We start from the raw sequence: 22,627 nt of genomic DNA, 5'->3' as shown, positions 1-22,627 counted from the left end.
TCACAGGATTAACAACCTAGAAACATCCATACAGCCATTGTTTCAAATGGTGTACTGTGTAAATACAATAATATATTAATATCTTTTAGCAAACATTCCCAAAAATAATAATATATAATGCCACTGACAGAACAGACTCAGATTTCCACACCATTTTTTTTTTCTTTTTATGAGAATACCCAGAATACCTATGCAAGTCTAACCTGAAATGTACTGCCTGCATTTAACAGATCAATGTGCAAAGTCCTTTACAGTAAGTTTTACACATCTGGTTCATGTCAGTCATGTCATGTCAGATTGTTCTGGCTTTCTTCTGGATGACATGAACTATGTTTCTTGGATTTTCCTGCGATATGTCACATCTTGATTTGTTATTGCAGAACATTGATAATGATCATTCTTTCCAAAGCATAAAAAAAACAGAAGAAAAGTAATAGCTCCTATACGGGAATAATTTCTTCATATTACCAGAAATAATCTGTCTAAAGGTGACATCTTAACATCTCAGCTGATCTTAAACTGACAAAAACATATCCTAAACAATTCAGCTGGAAACACATCCATGGCAAATAAATAAATGTACCACACAAATCTCAACAGCCATGGTAATAATTTTCTTACTGTTGAACATGGGCTTCCGCTTACAGCAACTATCAAACACGAGACAGATATATTGACTAAAGCCGAGATCAAAACAATATCGTACACAAATCAGCCGTGCAACAGTGTTTATAAACATTTACACGATTATTTGCCCCTGAACAGTGCAGTACAACATTAATACATATTGTATACATGCTGTCAGTTTGACACTTACCGTATCTCAGCTGGGTTTAGTGTGGAGGGAAAAACGGGAATAGAAGAACAGCCTTAGTGTAATACTGGGCAAACCCGACCGTTTCGTCGATGGCAATTCATAAAGTTCGCTTGTAACAACTTCGTTACTTATTGTTATTCTTCACTTGAATTCTCTTCAAAACTGTCTCTGTTTATCTGATACAGCCGAACTCCGAAAATGATCGACCTTTCACTTCTGTACGCGTAAATAAGGAATGGTGGGAACGGTGGAGACTGGAGCGCAACGTTTTTCTCTACACGTCCTCCGGCGGGAATTTAACGAATTCTACTATGTGCAGAGGCTGAGCTTATGAATATAAATTAGGCCACACTGACGTTGCCTGGTAACGTTCGGGAAGCGTCCAGTCACGTAAACTGTTAATATTCATGAGCAGATGATTCAGCGAATCAGTCCTTGGTTACTGGGAGAACGTCAGATTTGCGACATTAATATAAATGTTTCAAGCCTTTGTCATAGCAGGACGATCATCTTCACAGCAGCGCCGTCTGTCGACTCTGTTCAAACAAAACAGGTCACTTCTTCCTTCCTTTTCAGTTATATAAAGGTTTACATTTTCTGCATTATTTCTTCGTGCTGTCATTAAAAAAAAAAAATACATTTTGAAAATTTCCATCAAGAGCTTTATTCAAAAGTTTTGTTTAAAAATATTATATTAACAAAAACAAAACCGAACACAGGCTGTCTATAAAACGGGTTGACTTTATTGCTTAGAGAATACAGCTTACAGCTTTTGCAAGGCATGTGAAAACGCTTCTCAACTACACCTTACCAGTCATCCACAAGATATGATTAACCACACATTCACAACTCCACTTTTTTTACACCATTGCACCTGGAAAATCTCTGCTATCAAAACATTGTACAAAGTGAGAGTTACAGAGCGCTCGGTGCGATATGCACCGAAGCACCCAAGTCATACAGAGAGCAAATACCATGAGCAGATTTTCCGAAGCCTATCTGGTGACTGAATTTTTTTTTAATAGTTTTTCTATCTGTTGGTACTATGAGACAGATTTTATTCTGGCACATGTAAATCTTTTCCTTGGAAATACTGTTCTGAACACAGGGCAGGTAAAAGCCTATCTACACGTAATCTTTATCCTCACTTGAACTAAAAAAGAACCAAAAAGCAACATCCTACATTACAAATCACATTCTCAGATCTCAACTCAGCAGAACAAAGAGAAATACAGAAGTGGGGATGAACGGCTGAAAAAATCACTTTTCCAAAAAATGTTTCCCCAAATGTGTCTCTTTAAGCTATTTTACAAAGACAATATAAGAGAAATACGCAAATCTCCTAAAACAGGATGCGATTCGAAACGCCGGCTCCTGAATTCAACCAATGACAATTAACATAGTGCGCCTCATGTCCACAGCCACATCACATGACCTAACATCCTTCCCACACACCATACGGTGAAACTTATGGCAACTGCCTTCAATTAATCAGGAACAGATGAGAAAAAGAAAAGAGGGATTTTCAAAAGCTAATAATTTCTAGTTAACAAGTGAAATCGAGGCAAACATAGCAACAATCACAGGAGAGCACCCATGATTGCTCCTGAAACCATCAGTATGAATTTTATACTGTGTAATCTGGGATTTAAAAGTTTTATATAGAAGAGAACACTGCAGAGGTCTCTCTCTGCTAAGGTTTACAGAGAACGAGTGTGTGTGTGAGAGACCGAACATGTCTGTAATATATATATATAATATATATTTGTTCAATCTATCTGTGTGCTTCGGTGAAAGCCTGTCGGGATTCACATGTCGTCCTCTTCATCTTCATCCTGGAAGATCCAGCCTGCTGAGCGTAACTGGCTGAAGCCCGCCGCCAGCTGTGCCTGCTGGGCGGCCTGCTGCATCTGTAACCACTCCTGCTGTGCCCGCTCAGCCTGCTGCTGCCGGCCTGTACCACCCCCCCCCCCCCCCCCCCCCCTCCCCCCCCCCCCCCCCCCCCCCCCAGAAAGCAGAACTTATCAGAAGAGCCACTTGAAAATCACAGCGTTCATGCTGTCACACAAATACAAGGCAATAAACTGGAAAGCCACAGAGTGAGAAGTTGATTTAATCAGCTTCGTGAACAGTTCGGCATGCTTTTTAAAATTCTTCCAGCATTTTTACCTTGGCAAATAATTCCTGCTGTTGACGGAGAATTTCTTCCTCAGGTATGCCAAGGTTCTCTAGTCGAGAGCTGGCCTTCCTCCGTTTAAGTGCTACAGTTTTACACTCTTGCAGAACATCTTTTACTTCTGCGATGTATGACCCAAAACCTAGACTTTCAAGTGCTGAGGAAAAAATAAATAAATTCCCTGTTACATACATCTGTTGGAAATCAAATGTCCAACCAGTTTTAAAAAATTAAAAAAAATAAAAACATTCATACTGTAAATCTATATCATGACTGTTAACAATCTTATCCACCTTCCCTGCAAATCCAAACTGAAAGCCAAAATACTAATTAATCTTTAGATTAATCTGAATTATATCTATATTAATACAATCTAAACATTAGAAGACCGAAAAAGTTGCAGGTTAAAACCCACAAATTGACAACAATCCAATCACAATTGTGGATTGTGATGAACATATTTAAGGATAGCTCATCCATGAATTGATAATTTTTTTTTACCCTCATGTTGCTCCAAAATATCTTATTCTGTGTTCCAAAGAAGAATGAAAAGCATACAAGTGTGGAGCAAGCCAAACAGTTTTCATTATTAGATGAACTCCAGCCAATCCAACCAGTTTAAGATGGTCCCCCAGACCATCTTCAGCAAGTCTTCAAGCTGAACAGATGAAAAAACTGCCCAAAACCCCTTCAAATCAGTTGTTCAAACGATTAACCTGACCAGGGACAAACATAGTCAAACTAGTTTTTTCTTAAGACAGTCTTAACATATAAGCTATGTTTATTTGCGCATCTGGCCACAGAGTGCAAATGCAGCTAAGACAAAGCATATCAGGGGTGCGTTTCCCAAAAACATCATTAGCTCCGTTGAACTCTATTGGTAATGACAGAACTTGTGACCATAGCTGCTTTGGGAAATGCACCCCAGGTTTTCATCACGAATTGTATGGAAAAATAAGCCAATGACAGTGAACGGTGACTAAAGAAAACGTCCCATTTTGTGTACAGCAGAAGCAAGTAAGAATACAGGTTTTAGAATAACATGGAAAATGAATAAAATAAAAGAATTGTTAATTCTTGAGTGAACTACCCTTCAACTCAAACTTACAAAGCAAACTTTGAATAAACTCCTCCATCACGTATCCAGATGGATTAATTAGCTGTTAGTGACCTCACAGTCATCAAGAAGTGACATCCTCACCGTTTATAACATGTTCTGGGGATATAGTCTTCTTCTCGGATTTATTGCAGATCTCGTTGGCCTCTGAGGAGACGAGGTGAATGAACTCTGTGCAGCAGTTCACCACCAGCTCTCTGGCATCGTTCGCCACTCGCACGTTGGGAAGCGTTTTCTTTAATCATTTTATTGATCGCCGCCCTCGGGATCGTCAGATCATCGTCGTTGCCCGATGAAGAGGCCATGAGGGATGAGCTGCTCAGAGTTTGAAGGGAATCGAAAGCAGGCGAGGAAGTGCAATGGGCTGTTAATGAAACAACACCCACAGCGGCGGCTTTGTGTGGAGATTCAAATGGTGTGTCGGATTTCTTATAGCAGATCACTAAAACACTGTCAGAGAGAATGCAGGCTTTTGCATATACGTTTGAATTCAAATTCAGGGAAAGAGTGTGAGTGTGTGGGACACAAGGAAGGGAGGATGAGAGGAGTCGGTACCTTTCGGTTGATCAGTTTACGCTGACTCTCCACATCCACACATCAGAGCTGCTTCTGCTGCTGTTCCTGTGCGCGTTTATAATCATGATTTAACTCCGCGCATTCATTCTCAAGCTGCCTGGTTAAACTAACAGACACCGCGCGCGTTCGGCTAAAGCCCGGGGCGGATTTTTGTTTTTTTTAAGTATTCGAAGCTCTTAATTCATTACTTCACTCACTCGGTTGGCGTTTAACAAAATGAACCCCACAATGCAACACTTCCGGATATCCGGTGAATCTTCTGCTTGTTATTGTTTTCGTGGGGTTGCTTGACACTACTGCCTCCTACTGTACGAAATCACGAAATATGATCCCGAGACGCTCTTACTACCCACATAAACACGAAATCTGTCAAACATTAAACAATGTATTGTGTATACCCCTGACATTCTGTACTGAAAAAGTACAAAACTGAAACTGCAAGCGTAAGATTAGGGAAAGTCACGTGGTTATAGACTATAGTTCTGCAGCCATGCAGTTCCTTGAACCTTATGTATGTAATGGTTTTCTTTTCTTCCGTCTTCCTTATGTTATGCATGATTATGTTATATAATATTATTATATTGTAATTGGCACACACAGACAAGAGGCGATGCACTCCCAATTATATCACGTTTAGGTCATTGTTAAGGTTGCTATTTACATAATCCTCCTTGTAATCTTTTAACTGTGTGATTAGGACATTAACTTGAAACTTTTGATGTTTGTATTTAGTAAAGTGCTGCATGTCTAAAAATAGAAATAGAAGATTTTATCAAATTTTTTTTGAAAAACTGATCAAATCATCATTCAGGACCCAGTTGTTAAAAAAGTTTCATCTGGATTAGAATAATCCCTTGTTTTGCTATTCAGGTTCCGTGCCAGTTTTTCAAAGCAAAGTTGGATTAGATCACCCTGATACACTCGTTTAGATTACCAAATCCAGATGATTATCTGCGCTCAGGACTAATGATCACAATGTAGGCTACTAAAGAACAACAGGTGGAACTTTTAGTGTGGAGTCAGTGTTTTCAATTCAAATATGCACAAAACAGGCACAAAATATCCAACTAATAACCCCTTTTCATTTTTCAACAGTCAGACGTATGAGGGGTTTGGATCAAAGGTTAAAGATCAAAGTTTTGAACAAAACATATACAGCGACAATTAAACCATGATTTTGGATGACTGGATCTAATCCAATAACTGAATTCTTTTTTCCTTTTTTTTCTGTTTGTTTTGAACAACCCATGTTCAAGAATTTTCTAAACTAACCCTGATCAGTTAACCTATGAACAACTGGGCCAATAAAATAATTTCAGTTATTTGAAGATTCTGACAATTGTGATGTACAAACGCAATGCCCTTTTGAGAGAACTGGCCACAAGGTGGTGCTATAACAAGAGATTTATTTATTTATTTATTGTGTAGCATGCAGAAGCTTTATTTAAACATTTTATTGTTTCCTCTGCATTAATCCTCAAATTCTTGTAATCTAATGGCAACATGATGTTTGCATTTTTGTCCTCACCTTTTCCTTACCCTTGCCTGACACATGCATTTGCTGTATAGTTCTTCAACTGTTTATGTTCTTCTTCCAGCAATTGGCAAAATAGCATATCAGTTTCATTCATTACATACATAGATTAATTGAATAATATCCAAAAGTTAAGAATACAATCTCTTCCCTCATGTCCTGATTCTTCATCTTTTGTTTTTTTGTATCAAGGGATTTATCCAGATTAAGTATGGCAGAAATGAACTTTTGCTTGGTACTATATGTAAGCATTACCTCAAGTAGCTCTAGATTATAAAACTTCAAGATGACCAAAAGAAAGAGAGAAAAGATTAGATGAACAATTAATTTATTCAGATGTCTTCAATTGATGGATGGAAAATTAAACTAAGGAAACAATTAGCACAGGTAACAGCAGAACTATTATGAACATTTTGCAATGTGTTGTATTGATTTGTTGGATGTTAAATTAATCTAAGGATACTGATAGTAGATGCTGAACGTCAGAGCCAGCCTGCAGGTTTTCGGCAGTCAATGTTGACAGATTTAGCAAAAATAGTGCATAGCGTATGATTATTTATTTATTTATTATTTTATTTTTTTTGAGAACAGATTTTATTTTATTTTTTTAATGTAGTACGTTCTAGTAATGAGACACACTTTAAAAATGTTCAGTTATTTAGTGTATGATGCAGGTTTTCTCTGTAACCATTTACAAGTCAATAAGTGTATGATGCCTGGTGTTTTTGTTAAAATACTTTATGAACACAAATATATTCTCAACAGTGTCTAATCCATGAAACAAACTCCATGAAAACAAATGCTAAGAAGCACATATTGCTATTATGCAGTCTATTTTTAAACAAATAATTTGTCTTTTTTATTTTTTGGTAGCTACTTAAATTCAGTTGCTACTACTTAAAAATTGATGGTAAATAAAGATACTTATAAAAACTGATGCTAAATAAAGATATACAAAGATATTATGGCTATTATGTTCAGGGGTGTCCTGTCCTGCTCCTGGAGAACTAACGTCAGCTCGAACCCCAATTAAACACACCTGAACCAGCTAATCAAGGTGTTCAGGGTTAACTGATAATTGGAACTGAAGTCTGCAGGGGTGTGTTTCCAAAAGTATAATTTCCCAACTATAGTTCTGTTGAACCCTGTGACCATAGTTGCTTTTGGGAAATGCACCCCAGGATGATAAGCTCTCCTGAAGCCAGGGAATTGGAGATATTATAGACCAGACTATAGAGTCTGTTGCAAAATAGTCTGTGACTTTTTGTTCAAAAAAAAAGAAATAATTAAAAAAAAAAAAAAATGAATGTTTAATGGAAACATCTTGAAGATTAGTCAATAGGTTGTCATGATAAGCTGTTTCCTCACAAAAGCAGTTTATTCAGCCTATGGATGCCTTTCCTCCACTGATCCTCAGGATCACTAGAAATTTCTTGGGAGGTGTTTTGGTGCTAAACTCTGCAGGACAGTAGCCTTCAAGGAGCAAAACTAGACATTTCCTGCCATGTGTATATAGATTTTTTTTTAGGTATAGCCATTTTACTTCCATATTGGTGATAAGGTGTGATGTATCTCATGTGTACGTTAGTTGTATTTTTTATTAATAAATTATATAGAAATATTTAGTGTTATATTGCCTTAAAATGATAATATCACGCTTTATCTTTGTTGTTACGCTCACTGGAGCCTCAACAAAAAGGCAAGAATTTGCTGAATATCTATGAGGCTGAGAGGCATTTTTCTGAAGTAAACCAACCCTGGAACATATCCTGCTCCGGAGCAAGTTATGTTTAGAGAGTAATTTGCTGTATAGTTACTTCCATACCATAAAATCTCCTCAGTTTTTGGAACCAAAAGTTGAGGTTGTCCATTTACTTTGGGTAAACTTACCCAGTTAATTTGCTTAACTAATTTGTAAAACTGTTTTCTGGAATACTCCCAGCTCTACTGCAGGAATATTCTTTAAGAGGCATTCTTGTCTTTATCCAAAGAAAAGCTGTTATGGCTTCTCCAGCGCAGGAGCTTCAGGAAACTGAGACTTGCTTTGAACACCTTGTCATGTTCAAACACCATTTTGTAGAAGGTTTCAATGGGAAGGTCACCGTTTGCATCCGCATATTTTAGGTTGGTCATGGTTGTGTACGGATGGTTTAGCTGATGGCGGAATGGTGGGTTGGCCATGGTTATCATTTTGAATGTGTGCTGGTTATAAAAGAAACAACATATGGACTGTTAGTAATTCAGAAACAAAACATCAGAACACTGGAAAGATAGAAGAATGAAATAAATGAAATGCTATATGAAATGTGTTTTGGAAAAGTACCTCTGCAACATCCTCTGGAGTTTGTCCAAGACTCTGGAATATCTGGTTGTAATTCTTTAAGTAGATGTTGGTAAACATATCTGCTGTCACTTTATCAGCTTTGGAGAGGTCTATCTTCAAGCCTTCCTCATACACCTTACGCTCAAACTCTGTGATGACGGGTCCTGGTTCAATGAGGCTGATACTGCACAGATGGAAATACAATTACAATTTAAATGTGGGGGTCAAAGCTTTAAAAACACATAGAAAACTTTTGAAATTACTGCTGCAATCTATTATCACGAACAAGAAAACTGAGCTCTTATAAAACTTGTAAACTTTGAGTAGTTCTAGTCATACAAAGCTACCAATAGAAGCATGAGGCAATGTGGTTCATTTCCACTCTGTCTAGACTCATGTTCAAGTGAATAAATGTAAATGTACTCCTGGGTAGTGGGGTATTTGGGGCAATTCAATGCTTGGATCCCTATATATGAGTGTGATCACTTACTTCAGATTGAATCTCAGAGCTTGAACTGCCAGACTCTCACAGAACCCTTCAACAGCGAACTTGGAAGCAGCATAAATGTCATTAAACAAGATACCTGTGTACGTGAACACAACAGTGATTACCCTGATTGAATCCTCTCAGAGCTCCTTTAGTCATTGTTGTTAATCCTTTAAGTATCTAAGTTGGATCTCACCCCCTGGTATAAAGAGCTCAAATGCAAATATCAGCTTAAGAAAACCAGCCATTAATAAATGTTGGTTGTTGTCCATTTGTAACAACTCACCCTGAATCCCCATTACACTGCTGATTACCACTATGTGGCCACTTTTTCTCTTCTTCATATCAGGCAGAATCTCCTTCAAGAGTTGCACAAGCCCAAAGAAGTTAGTGTCCATGACCGATTTCATCTCACAAATGGTCTGACACTCAATGGGGCCAATCATTCCCAGTTCAGCATTTCTGCATAACGGCATAACTGTAACACAGATAATGCAATGGGAGTATCAACAATGCTAATTCACAGAAGACAAATTAAGCAAATCATGAAGTATTCTTGAATATTCCAGATTTCTTTCAGTTTTAACTCATCTACAACTGCAAAAGCATATTGTATTGTATTGATTGTATCTCATAAACTGCTGGGATTTCCATGCACAGTTCACATTAGAGTGAATGCTGAATGCAAAAAGTCAAATCTTGAAGTGGATAGACTGTAGCAGCAGAAGCCCAAATTCACTTCAACTCTTGTTAGAACAGGAAACTGAATGTACTCTGATGGCCAAATATACAGCAAATGTATTATGTTATAAAGTCTGCTCTGCATAGACCAGAATCTCTGATTTCCTCAGGTTTTTGTTATAGCCATGCCACAAAGAATTCTGGCTGTTCTCTAAGCAGACTGGTTCTTTTAACTAAAAGCAGGACTTCCATTTATACAGCATAGGCCTATTACAACTAAAACCCCAGGTAAATAGAATTGTGGGTGATCTTGATTCATGTTTCACACTACCAATACTTGGGGTTACAATTAATCTGGGGTGCTCAGTAGCTGACGTTTCATACTCTATATAAATCCCAGGTTTATGTCTACATAGCGTTGCATTCTGCGTTCATCCAATCAAAAGCACTGATACCGCAAATAAGAACCCTTACGAAAATTGACCATGGATTTACGACAGAACCAAAAAACCATGGTTACTATAGTTAAACCATGGTAACCACAAATTAACCATGGTCTTGTTACACTAAACCTTGTTCATTTGTAGTAAAACTGGTTATATAGCCCTCTAAAGCACCATATAGTCCCATATCTCAAAAACACTGCAGTAAAATGGTTTCATACAAGGTCTGAATATAGTATGGGACGTTTAAACATTCGCTTTTTTCTACTTATTAGAAATCTGGTCTTTATAGGCCTCTGAAGTAGAATGATGTCCCATATCTCAAAAAAACGCTGCAGTAAAATGGTTTGATATTAGGTGTCCACATAGTATGGAACGTCCCGTATAAGAACTGACCATTCATTTGTTCTACTTATTAGAAATGGGGTCTTTATACCCCTCTAAAAGTGTGATAATGTCCCATATCTCAAAAACGCTGCAGTAAAATGGTTTGATATGAAATGTGCATATAGTGTGGGACGTCCTTTATAAGAACTAACCATTAGCTTTTTCTACTAATTAGAAATTAGGAATTAGGTCTTTATAGCCCTGTAAATTGTTATAATGTGGCATATCTAGAAAACGTTGATGTAAAATGGTTTCATATGAGATATGCATGTAGTATAGGACGTCCCATATACAATCGAATAATTTCCCATTTCTCTTTTTCTACGAATCCTGCTATGATTTGAAAGGTCGAAAAATATAGTAACACAAAACACCAATAAATAACACACATATTATAGCAGAAGTACAAAAAAGAAATCGAGAAATGTCATCTTGTTATAATGTATCTTAATTCTGGGCCTCTTAATGAAAAGTGCTCTGAAAGTGCGTTCTCTCTGTGTGTTCCTGTCAGTATCGTAATCATGATAATACGCGCGCACACAAATTTCAATCGCGGCTGGCTTGGCCGTGTTTTTCTGAACTGCGGCTGGCTTGACCGCAGTTTCAAACTGTAATCAGTGCGCCAAAAACAAGAAACACGGTTACTACACTTTTTACTATAATAAAACCATGGTTAACTCCCGTAAGCGAACGTTAAAGTTTAGTAGAGTGTGAAATGCTATCTTATAAATACCCAGAATTTATTATTTATTATTTACCCCATCATTTTTTTTAGATTTAGGTTTAGAATGGGTTAACCATTTCAAGTGTAGCCCTATCGTTTCACTCCGTACATCTAAAAAACAATGCTAACTTTGCACCAGAGCAGGGTTTCATAACCCCCTCGGCAAAATAAAAAAAAAGAAAAGAAAAGAAAAAGTGGTGCTAACCCACTTCTTAATTGCAAGTATGAAACGTTCCTTTACCCAGGGTTAAAACCTGCGTGTTACGATTACTGTATGTCTTTCTCCGTCTTATATTAAACCGCCGTGCACATGGTATGCAGGTAAAATGAGATATTATGGGCACAAAGTTAAAGCATAGCATTTGTGTTTTGATGTAAGAAATACATCTGAGACCCTTACTGAGAATGTCAACTCTTCGCATGGGCAGACTGTCCACACAGGCTTTGATAGAATTCTCATCACAGACGTCGAGCTGCTTGATCTCCAGTGTGCTGCCCAAAGTACGACCTGCTGCCTTCTCCAGAGCTTCACGTTTAGCCAGGTTCCTCATAGTCGCATACACTGCCAAAGCCAAAAAACACTTAACTTTTAATTTTCATTTGTACTAGTCTGCTAAGTACAAACCCCTGGTAAGGTATGTTTTGATGCTGGAATGCTGGTTTATGATGGTCCTTTGGTTTATGCTGGTCATGTGCTGGCAAAGGGCCAGCATAAACCAGCATAAACCAACATCCCGGCGTCAAAACATACCTAACCAGCATATGCTGTTTTTTTTTCAGCAGGGTTTATATAAGAAAGTTGCTTGCTTCTTTTGAAGAAAAACAAATCTTTGTTAATTCTGCACAGTATTTGTGCAGTACAACAAAAAGCAAACATTTTACAACTGTGCTTGGTCTACACTACTATTATATGACTATAGATATCCTATGGAGCTTACCCATAAACCTGTCTTTTTCTCATCTTTGGCAAGACGAACAGCAAGTGCCAAGCCAATGCCAGAAGAACAACCAGTGATCAGTACAGCCTTCCGATTCATGGCTGCTTTCTCTGATGATACAGTAAGACAAGAGAACAAGAAGTAAATGAAGGCTAAGGAGATCTGAAAAGAAGATAAAGAGACAGAATGAGTAAGAGCTTGAGAGATGAGCTAAAACACCTGCTAATCCACAGCATAAAGACTCAGCAGAATGACCCATGTGTCACTATGGTTTAGACGTGGTGGAAAATACATAACATTACGACTGCTGAGATGCAAGGTCTATACACCAGTGTGGTATAGCTGATAAAACACAACATAATATGCATATAGTTTGGGGTCAGTCAGTAAGTCCCACATCAACAAACACATAACTCAGTACTATTTTTTAAAAGGTTTTTATTACTATTATTGATTCAGAATAATTGTAGAGATACATTAAAAAGGTTTTTATTATTATTGTTTAATATTTTTTGTAGGGTTTTTTTGATTTGTTTATTTATGAGGCATTAACCATACACAGTTTTTAACGATCCAAATGGCACCAAGTTGTCAAATACAGACAAATGTTATTGTCTTGCTTATATAAAACAACGACATTTTCCATTTCCATTTCTTGTAATTTTCATTTTTAAAAAAATCATGAAGACCATGTTGTCAAAAACATCATACAGAAGCATGTAAAAGAAAATATAAAAGAGTTTAATTGTATAAAAAGGCAAAGTCAATGCATAGGAATCAACAAGGCAAAAAGTCATTAATCGTAGCAAAATACACATACATAGTGGCTTAACATGCAGCATTATTGCATAGTGTGTTCCCATCTGCATCCTTTACAGACCATCAATACATGAAACACAAGAGGTGAGTATTCTGGAAGCTATGCAAAAGTATATAAAGGTTTGTGTGTCTGAATGCATGTGCTTTTAGAAACGACCACGGATGCGATCCAGTGGGTCTGTGTCCCACATCTTTGCGTCCCAAGCCTGGAACCAGCCAGTGAAGGTTGGGGGCTCAAAGCCCTGCTTTACAGTGATGACCGGGGTGCCACGGCGACCAGAGGGGGTCAGAATCCAGAAAATCTTTGGCTAACAGTAAAGAAACATGCACATTAATAATCAGGAATTACATTCAATCACAGTGTTAAATCAAATTAAATCCTCCATTATGGACTGCTCTAGTTGGGATTTTGCTTTTTGGTACCTTAACTGTATAAATGTAAGTGTTAAAGTTAGTGCTTTAGCATCTTAACTTACCTATTTTATCGGCTCCATTGCGCTCCACCTCGTTGGCATCATTACCAATCCAAACAAAGACCTAAAGGAAGAAGAAATTGAATTAAACATTTAAAGTTTAACATTAGACCCAAGTCAGGTTACATTTATATTTAATTTTTGTTTTATGGAAATTTTGTCAAATAAATTAATAAAGGCTCTACCTTGACTAAGGTCTATAACTGAACTTCATTCTGTGCGTCATTCTGGTATATAACACCCACTTTTTCAAGAACCAGACAAATAATTATGGCTACAATCTATTCTCATTCCACATTTTCTGTTTGAAAATTGTCTCACTCAGAAGTTTGTTAGATTACAGGAAGTAAAATGTGTTGCAAACCATGATTTCATGTTGACTTTAAGTCATTATCGGTACTTCAAAATGCTAACCTGATCCCAGGTGTCCAGCAGCATGACATCATCAGTGGCCAAATCAGACTGAGTGAAATCTCCAGGCACTTCCTCAGCCTGAAACGAAATAGGGGAGAGGTATAGTTAATTGTATGCATTCATTTGACAAAGAAATTTAAATGAGTTGCAAATTCCGTTTATGATAACTCACAATTAGACGTCCAGTCTTGTTGGAGCAGCCAAAGAGACGTGGAGGTTTAACAGTCTTCTGCAGACTTTTAGATGTTTGATAGTCCTTCTTTCCACCCAAAGCTGTCCAAAACCCAGCTGAGTGAAAGAAAGATACAGATAAGTACCAATCAGTTCAAAAGAACAGGAAACGTGATTAGTTTAGGAATGCCTTTTAACTGTATAAATTACAATGTTTGAACATTTACAAAAGGCAGACACCCACCCGGCTCTTTGCCCTCTGAAATTTCTGTGGCACTGCCTCCAAGGAAGCTGCAGACGTGTTTAGCAGCAGCCATTTCTTCCTCTGAAGCGGCAACTCCTTTCCACAGAAACAGGCCACTGGGACATTTCAGCACGAACACATCGTTAGTATTCAGTTTAGATGCAGTGGGGTCCACCTGGGTGAGAAGAAAGAGAAAGAAAGAGTCAGAGAGGAAGGTTATTGCCAGATGGCCATTGCTGATTGTGTCCATGTATGTGCCTGCCGTCCTCACTGACCTCCACAGCGCGTGTTGCACGGGTGGAGCTCTGGCGGATATGGAAAAGGCGTGTATTGCTAGTCTGACTTTGACCACCTTTACGTGAAGTCCCACCCATGTGGATGATCATGGGTTTCCCCTTGAACAGGCTCATCAAATGGGCCGGTTCCTGGCCTTGAGTGACACGTACCTGCAGATTGATATAACAGTGAATTCTAAATCATCATCAAAATTTTAAACTTTCTGTTCATGAAAGAAAAAGAAAAAAGTATCTCTGTTACAACAAAAACATTAAGCAGCACAACTGTTTTTCAACAGTGATAATAAAAAGAAAGGTTTCGAAAGAAAAAGAAAAAAGTATCTCTGTTACAACAAAAACATTAAGCACGTTAAAATAAAAACAAGTATTTTAATTTGTAATAATCTTTTTTAAGTTTTAATGTTTTTTTTATGTTTTGATGATTTTTATTTTGTTTTGGTGAGATTAAATGTATTATTTCAAAATCATTAAAATATCTTACATACCACAAACTATTAAAGGGAAGTGTACATATCCAGTAGGAATCAATATCCATAAATACCATCTAATATTAATTGATAACCAATATGGTACTGATACATTGTGTACTATATACTGTATACTGTCCTAGAAACAAAGATGTTTTAAAACCAAAGTGAAAAGACTATTATGGAATTATTTTTAATTTGCTGGCTCCGGTCACTTTATGACCAAACTAGAAATCCTCATTATAATCAACATGGCATAGAGACAGTGTAAATAAAAAATGACAATTAATCAACAATTACACAATAATAGCCGATAAGGTTGAGTTAAATTTCATTTAAGCTTGGAATAGAATTTGACCAGACTCAAGAAATTAGGCTTGTGTTTTGGTAATACCTGGACAGGCGAACCTCCCATGGAATCATCCAGCTTGACTGTTAGAAAAGCTGAGGCAGCTAGCTCATCATTGTGTACACTTAAGACCTTGCCTGATATGAAAATAAATACATATAAGTAGGTCATTAAATATTGACTTGATTAGTTAAATATTGGATAATCGGGTGGTTTAATGAGCACATGTTCCAGCATGTCAACCTGTGGCTATCTAGACTTACCAGGGTAGATTAATATGTTGCTCTCTGCTTCCCTGGCGATAGGTGTAGAGGATCAGGTAACAGTCTCCTCCATAGAGAACTGCCCATAGCTGGAAGGGGTCCACAGGAACTTTATCCCCACCCTCTAAGCGCCATATCTGTCGAGGTCAGAGTCATGGACTTCATACAAGTGTGGCATTGTAGTTAACAATAAAATTAACCTCATTATTGAAATATTGGCAATTATAGCTGTTCAGTCATGAGTTTGAATGGGTCTTTAGAATAAAACTTCATTTATGAGTTTTGTTTTTACCATAAAATAAATATATGTTAGCATTAGCAACTTAGGCTAAAACTTGCTACATAAGGACTAGAACAGCTGTCTGAGGAATCTTTATGTAGCAACTTAACCTATTAGTTAGCGCATCAAATCAGGATTGACATATGACTGTGTATAGTATATGTTATAGAACAAATAACTTGAAAGCTTTAAGTAATGTTAAACAAAGATACAGTTTGCATTTACCATTGTTCTGTTAATGATTTCAATACACAGTTTTTTCCATTACGGCTTCAGTTTGGTCATTAGAATTTGCTGTTGACCAACAGAAAGCTGTTCAGCTTGAAAGTGACTTCTACGTGAGCTGTGCTTCATGCATTGCTACACTACTGACAAACTACAGTAGAACTTTTTGCATCTAAGATTTTGCAGAAATGTCTATAGTGTCACCACACCTTAAAAAAGAAAAAGCTATTCTAAAAACCCATTACCAATTCCTGATGCAACCCATTCTTTGAACAAACTTATTCTTTTCTGGGTTTTAGGACTCCAGACTGAATAGCTCTATGGTGCTTGGTGCTATTAGCTTTTAAATTTTTACCTGGACCTTGCCAGAGCCGTCATCCACCATACCATGCTGGGCAGCCATAGTTTTGTTTGGAATGCAGACTGGAGGCATCAAAGGGAACCTGTGAAACTTTGGCAATGCGGCCAATGCTGTAGGCCTGGCCTGGACCTGTGGTTTGATCCTTATCCTTCCAGTTACTGAAGAACTGCTTGAACAGTGTGGTCTCACCTCCGGCTGGCATAACCTGGATCTGGCCACAAAAAGTTAGATAGACTAGTTAGAATTTGGCTTTCATTTGACTTACTTTCATTAACATGCTGGATCTAAGTCTGATACCTGTGTGTTTTTGGGGTAGTTCTTGTCTTTGACAAACTGCTCAGCTACCTTCATGGCTGCCTTACGTTCTTCAGTGTTTGCATTTTGTCCTGAGTTGTTAAAACAGAAGAAATTGTCAATATGTGTAATATAAGAACACCAAAATAAAATTTGACCATACCTTTCCAAAGAAAGATCTTGCTGTCCACTCCATTGTCCAGGATGTAGCATTCGGTGGGAGAGAGCATTTCCTGTTTGAAAGGGCTGCTCTGGGACACCAGAGATGTCTTCATAGAGCCTGCAGCGTCAGACACCTAACCCATACAAAACAAATGAATGCATGCATTAACACAATTACCATAATATAATGATCGTAGTGTGTGCATAATACATAAATGTACCATGTAGAGTGTGCCCTTTTTCTGATTGCTTCTGTCAGTCGTCTCATCGTCAGGACTTCCTGCTGGGATGTTGGGCTTGGACCCAAGAGCCTAAAAATAAACAAACACAATAAGAGTTTCCGCCATTTTTCTCCATGGCAGCGGTCAACCCAGGACACAAAAAGACTATTATGCAGAACCTCAACCAAGAAGTCAAATTCAAAACCAAATGGACTGGGATTCTTTCTTTGCTGATTGCAACTCTAATTGTATTAAATTGTTATTTACTATTTACTGTGACAAACAGATTCCATCTTTCTTTTAGCGTTTCACACTAGAGCATTGTGCTAGCATTGCTAAGGTCCCGAGTTCAGTTTCCAGAGAATGCATGATTTTGAATACACTGTAAATTGCTTGGGATTAATGTGCCTACCATGTGAATGTTTACATTCATTTTGTCTGAATTTATCTAGTGTGTCTGATTCTATGTTGTGTTGATTTCTTGCTTGCATTACTGGACTATATTTCTGTAGCTACAAAGATGGTCTACAATATCTGGAGAAAGCTATCCGTTAGCGTTCCCATTCATTTCAGCTTATTTCTACCTTTTTGGAATAAGATGATGGTTACAGCATCTAACAGCAGAAGCTAACTAGATCATGCTAAACCCATTGGTAGCTACAGATGATGTTAAGGTAATGAGGCAAATGTCTGAACTTTGCCACTGAATGAGGCAAATTAGAATGTGAGCTTGCAGTTAAGTGTAAGAGGTGGTTTTATGCAGACAAAATTCCAGGATAAGTCACCAGACAAGTCTGTTGTTTCACTGGAAGTTTGATTTATGACATTTAAAATAAAAATGACAAGGTCTAAAAAAAAGAAAGAAAAAGCAAAACACACATGGATAAATTGTTTCCAATAAGATCAGTAACCTGCTTTAAGGTACATTTCTTTAGATCGAACAGTACAGCATTCCACTAATCATGACAAGGTCATGAGATCAATTCCCAGCAAATGCATTAACTGATTAAAAGTGTAACTTGAATGCTATGCAAGTAGCTTTGTATAAAAGCGTAAATGTAAATTTAGAAAAATGTGTCCATATCCTGATGTTCTACCAGTTTTATAGTCACAATATCTTGTCTATAAAGTGTCTTGAGGGAGCTTAGGTGGTTTAACAACTTTACAAAAGCCAGAACAAAACTGATCAAGAAAACCAGTGCTGTTACTTTTCTCGCTATTTTGCTGTCTTTTATTTGTGTTATGTTTTATTTATGTCTATTTGTGTTTCAGGCGTGCCACCACTGACCCAATAACTTATTCTTTTACTTCCTGTCACAGCAACCAAAGACATGCTCATTCTTTCCACTGCATGTTTAAACTTGCAGTATTATTTAGTTTTTTTGGTTTTGTAGAAGAAGATAAGACTTACAGCAATAACAGCCTCTGGCTCAGCACCGTCCTCAACCATTTGCAGACTGGCACGCCCATTTCTCTCATTATCACGAATGCCAATAGCCACCTCGGATGCTTTCAACCGCTCAAACCGGTTGCAGTCACTCCCACACCATTGGTAGATGTCCTAGAAAAGTCACAATATGATTTGTGAGGTTGTGAATTTTGGATTTCTCAAAGGGACGGCAGTTTCATTCATTACTCCACCCCATGTGTTTCTGACCTTGCCGAGATCAATAATGAAGCAGTCTCCACGATTGAAGCTGGCCCAAGACAAATTCACCTCTGTGGCACGAATGGCCACGTCGCCCCTTAATGTGAAGCAGACGCTTCACATTCATGTCATTAGTCACCACGTGCTGGAATCCAGAGGCCACACCACCTTGCTTTGTAGGGGGAAAAAGAACAAAATACACCAAAATGTCTCATGGCTCTTGAGTTACAATAAAAAAAAAAAATGTAAAAAAGATTTTCTCATGATACAATCAAATAAATTGGAGACAAGATTATACAAAAAGGTAAAATGCACTTAATCTGAGAAGAATATTGCACATACGTGAAAGGAAGCTGAGAAATAAATATTCATCACAGCAATACACTGTGATATGTTCTGATGGATTAATTCTTATTTTTAAATTATTAAAACATCACAGACTAAACCTGCCACAATATACTATAAATTTGCAAGGCAAAATTATTCAGGAACTTTCCACTAGTGATTTGAATGTGGTTTTTGACTCCCTTTTATATAAACACATTTATTATTTGAGGAATAATAACTCTCATTCCCTACAACCAGGGCCGTGCACCATATACATAGATGTTGACAAATCAAAAAAACATTTTTAGATTAGTGGTCTATCAATATAGGATTTCAATGACAGATTCTTAAAGGAGTCATATGATGCAATTTCAAGTTTTCCTTTCTCTTTGGAGTGTTACAAGCTGTTTGTGCATAGATAAGATCCCTAAAGTTTCAAAGACTAAACTCTCAAACCCAAAGAGATATTCTTTATAAAAGTTAACACTCGTCCACGCCCTCCTAAAATGCCTTGTTTAAACACGCCCCCCACATGTCTACGTCACTGTGTGCAAAGATTTGCATAACACCGTTATTTTTGTATATTTTATTTTTTTGTTATGTGTGGTTATTTTTTCGGAGATTAAATCTTTTTCTTCTGACAGCATATTTTTTTTTATTTTTTATTCAGCTCTCTGTAGGCATAATTACCTTGTACTTAATTCCAGTTTTAAAGTAGCCAAGGAAGGTAACGGACTCATTGTTCTGAACCTCACGGTACTGGACTGGTGCTCCACCCAGATGATCATCCAGCTGCATAGCAAAGATGGCAGCAGCTCCACTTTCATCCTGAGAGCAATCATTACCTGCAGAGTAATGCAAATCCTCAAATAAACAGTGTCAAGGTGTGTGTGTGTTGTATTAGCCTACATATCCAACAAGAAAAAAAGGGCACTGTATTTTAAATGTGGTTATTTTCACTCACCCATCCACATGTGGACATTGTAGGATGGAGCAGAAGTTGTGTAAAGGACAACATAGGCATCACCAGTGAAGAAGTTTCCAAACAGTTGTTTGGGAACAGGTTTCAGATCCATCTTCTCTATCCTCCAAATCTGCAGACCAGGCTCCTTGCCAGCATTCTGGAACTCTTTATGGAAAACCATGATTCCTGGAAGATACAAAAATACTGGGGCTGAACTATGAAAATCCATACAATTCAAAGACCTAATGGTCTGAAGGTGGAAACTACTGGGAGGGCAATAAAACAGGTTCAGAATGGATCTTATAAAGGGAATACACTGGAATAGCAACAACATTAAAAATGACAAAGACCAAAGACCTATGGTTTATTAATCTACTACACACACACACACACACACACATATATAATATGTATATAATACCCTATAACAAAGAGACAACCAATTTTATTTAAAATATATGGAAAACGTGTGGATGCATGTGTGGATGGTAAAAAAAAATTTGCATTTTAGTAATGCAGGAAGCATCAGATGCATTCATTCTCGGAGGACAATATGAGACTTTTTATATGATCCGTGAATTACTGTACCTGCACTTCATCAGTGAGCATTTTAATTGCATTTTCAAGTCATATGGAGGAAAAGGGGCTGTTCGGGTGTTGACGAAGGTGGGTGCAGCCCAGCCGGGTGAGGATGTCAACAAAATGAGTCATGCTGCATTGATTACAGCTGTGGGCAGACATGCCTGCCCCGAGTTTACCAGGAAAAAGTTTAACGCAAAGAACACACTTTGCATGTACATGAGATCTGCCATTTACAGATTCATAGTATTATACCGGACAGTGAGATTTACCATAAACTATAAAAGATAACAGAAACATTAACCAATTTTAATCAGCCAGGCAACTACTTTTCACACAATACATAGCTAGATTACATTCATTTTTTTTTCTCTCTGTCTGGCTGTCTACTTTCACTGTTCAGCTCTGGAAAACATAACTCAAAATTAAATTTGCTTTTAAGCAAAATCAAAGTGGTGTAAATATTGCCTACACCCTGCAATAATAAACTAATTGCATCTTTTCAACCATTTAGAATTTAATTAGATAAACCCGAAACTCTTAAAACTAAATATTTTGATGCAAAGTATGGTTACCATGGTAATTCATGTAAGAACTTCACGTCCGTGTCTAAATGGACACGCCCACATACGAAGTTCTAACTTCTTACTGGGATTTTAAAGAAACAAATCGGTTAAATAAGAACTTTTGACATTTTCAATTGAAAAAAAAACAACAAAAAAAAAAAAAAACAACAATAAATGTCCATATGCACATTCAGCATACTTTTTTTTTCCTCGGATCATTTTCAGATTTCTCCGATCATTTAAACTCGTTTTTTCCTGTTAGGCTCTAAAAGTGCGCATGATCACAAATGCCTGCAAAGCACGAAAAATAATAGCAGTGTTTGTAAATATAACGTTAGATAAAGAGTTTGCAATAGAAAAAAAGCGGTCTGCAGGCAGCTACACTCCCCGTCTGTATATGTATAATCAAACTGTTATTTCCTGTTCTTCACTTTACGTCATAAAGCGGGGAAATGGAAAGTCTATTAAATGCAAACAAAGAAATAAAATCCGCTACCTCAAGCATCCCAGAAAGAAAGTCGCCAGAAAGTAACAGATATAAAGTGATAACCCAGAGATATAATAACAGTTTATTCTTCACTCAGCTGTCTTTCGAAGACTCAGTGAAGTAACGTTATATGACTAAAAGTAAAGGGAGTTCAGTTTTCTTACCTTGGTCAAAGAGATGCACAGAAGGCGATGAAGACAGATCTGGTTTGAGAAGCTGCTCCTGGTTTAGTCCAGACTCAGTTTCACAGGTTTCAATAGATGCGAGCAGACTTTAAATGGTCTGCCGTATTTTCAGGGGAGAGGCAGATGCGAGTCTTCAGCCAATGAATCTCTGAGTCCTCTAAACCACATTATGCAACGTCGTTCCACTCCCCCAAACCAAATCACACCATAAACCAGCATACCTCCTTATTCTTTCTTCTTGTATAGACACAGAACAGTGCAACATACATCACTATAATGAAATGCATTATAAAAACTATATGAGAGCACATGGTAAAAAAATAAAATAAAAAAACAAAGGTTTTGGTCTTTTTTTGGTCGCTTTATTAGCTTTATGATCTAATTAATATTTTATAATATAAAGGATTATAATTATGAGAAAATAGGCTACTAAAACTAAATATAAAAGAATTTGCAAAATTCTTTTTTGAAATACTTTCATCTTGAACGCCAGCTTCCGAAAAGTACTCAGATTCAGTGTATTTCAGCCTCTCCTCATATGCATGATAAAGTACACGTACTCATATGCATGACAAAGTAAATTTGATCAAATGTTCCACACATTAAATAGCTCACAGGCACATAAAATG

The 22,627-nt window shown here is 37.3% G+C and overlaps 2 protein-coding genes and 2 pseudogenes across 3 annotated transcripts in view; all 4 read right to left on the bottom strand.

Moving 5' to 3' along the window:
- LOC109092369 (guanine nucleotide-binding protein G(I)/G(S)/G(O) subunit gamma-12-like) overlaps window positions 1-930 on the bottom strand; it is a 51,648-nt gene extending 50,718 nt beyond the window's left edge. Inside the window, exon 1 of one of the 2 annotated variants that reach the window (XM_019106144.2) lies at window positions 818-930. The gene's annotated coding sequence lies outside the window, so the exon portion shown is untranslated. The remainder of the gene's footprint in view (window positions 1-817) is intronic. The other variant, XM_019106145.2, reaches the window with a different exon arrangement.
- A 1,911-nt stretch (window positions 931-2,841) lies between these two features.
- On the bottom strand, window positions 2,842-4,950 carry LOC122144273 (annotated as a pseudogene).
- Window positions 4,951-8,182: 3,232 nt separating this feature from the next.
- On the bottom strand, window positions 8,183-12,457 carry LOC122144278 (retinol dehydrogenase 8-like). Its single transcript, XM_042755044.1, has 6 exons — window positions 12,212-12,457; window positions 11,666-11,827; window positions 9,317-9,508; window positions 9,034-9,127; window positions 8,544-8,727; window positions 8,183-8,422 (listed from the first exon to the last, which is right to left on the bottom strand). The coding sequence occupies exons 1-6, from the start codon at window positions 12,300-12,302 to the stop codon at window positions 8,183-8,185; spliced, it is 963 nt and encodes a 320-aa protein (XP_042610978.1). The 5' UTR covers window positions 12,303-12,457.
- A 422-nt stretch (window positions 12,458-12,879) lies between these two features.
- LOC109054783 lies at window positions 12,880-22,137 on the bottom strand (annotated as a pseudogene).
- Between the last annotated feature and the right edge of the window lie 490 nt (window positions 22,138-22,627).

Source organism: Cyprinus carpio, unplaced genomic scaffold, assembly GCF_018340385.1.
Source record: "Cyprinus carpio isolate SPL01 unplaced genomic scaffold, ASM1834038v1 S000006628, whole genome shotgun sequence".
Classification (NCBI taxonomy): domain Eukaryota; kingdom Metazoa; phylum Chordata; class Actinopteri; order Cypriniformes; family Cyprinidae; genus Cyprinus; species Cyprinus carpio.
Note: the sequence above shows the minus strand (reverse complement) of the source record. Positions and strands in the feature narration are given on the sequence as shown.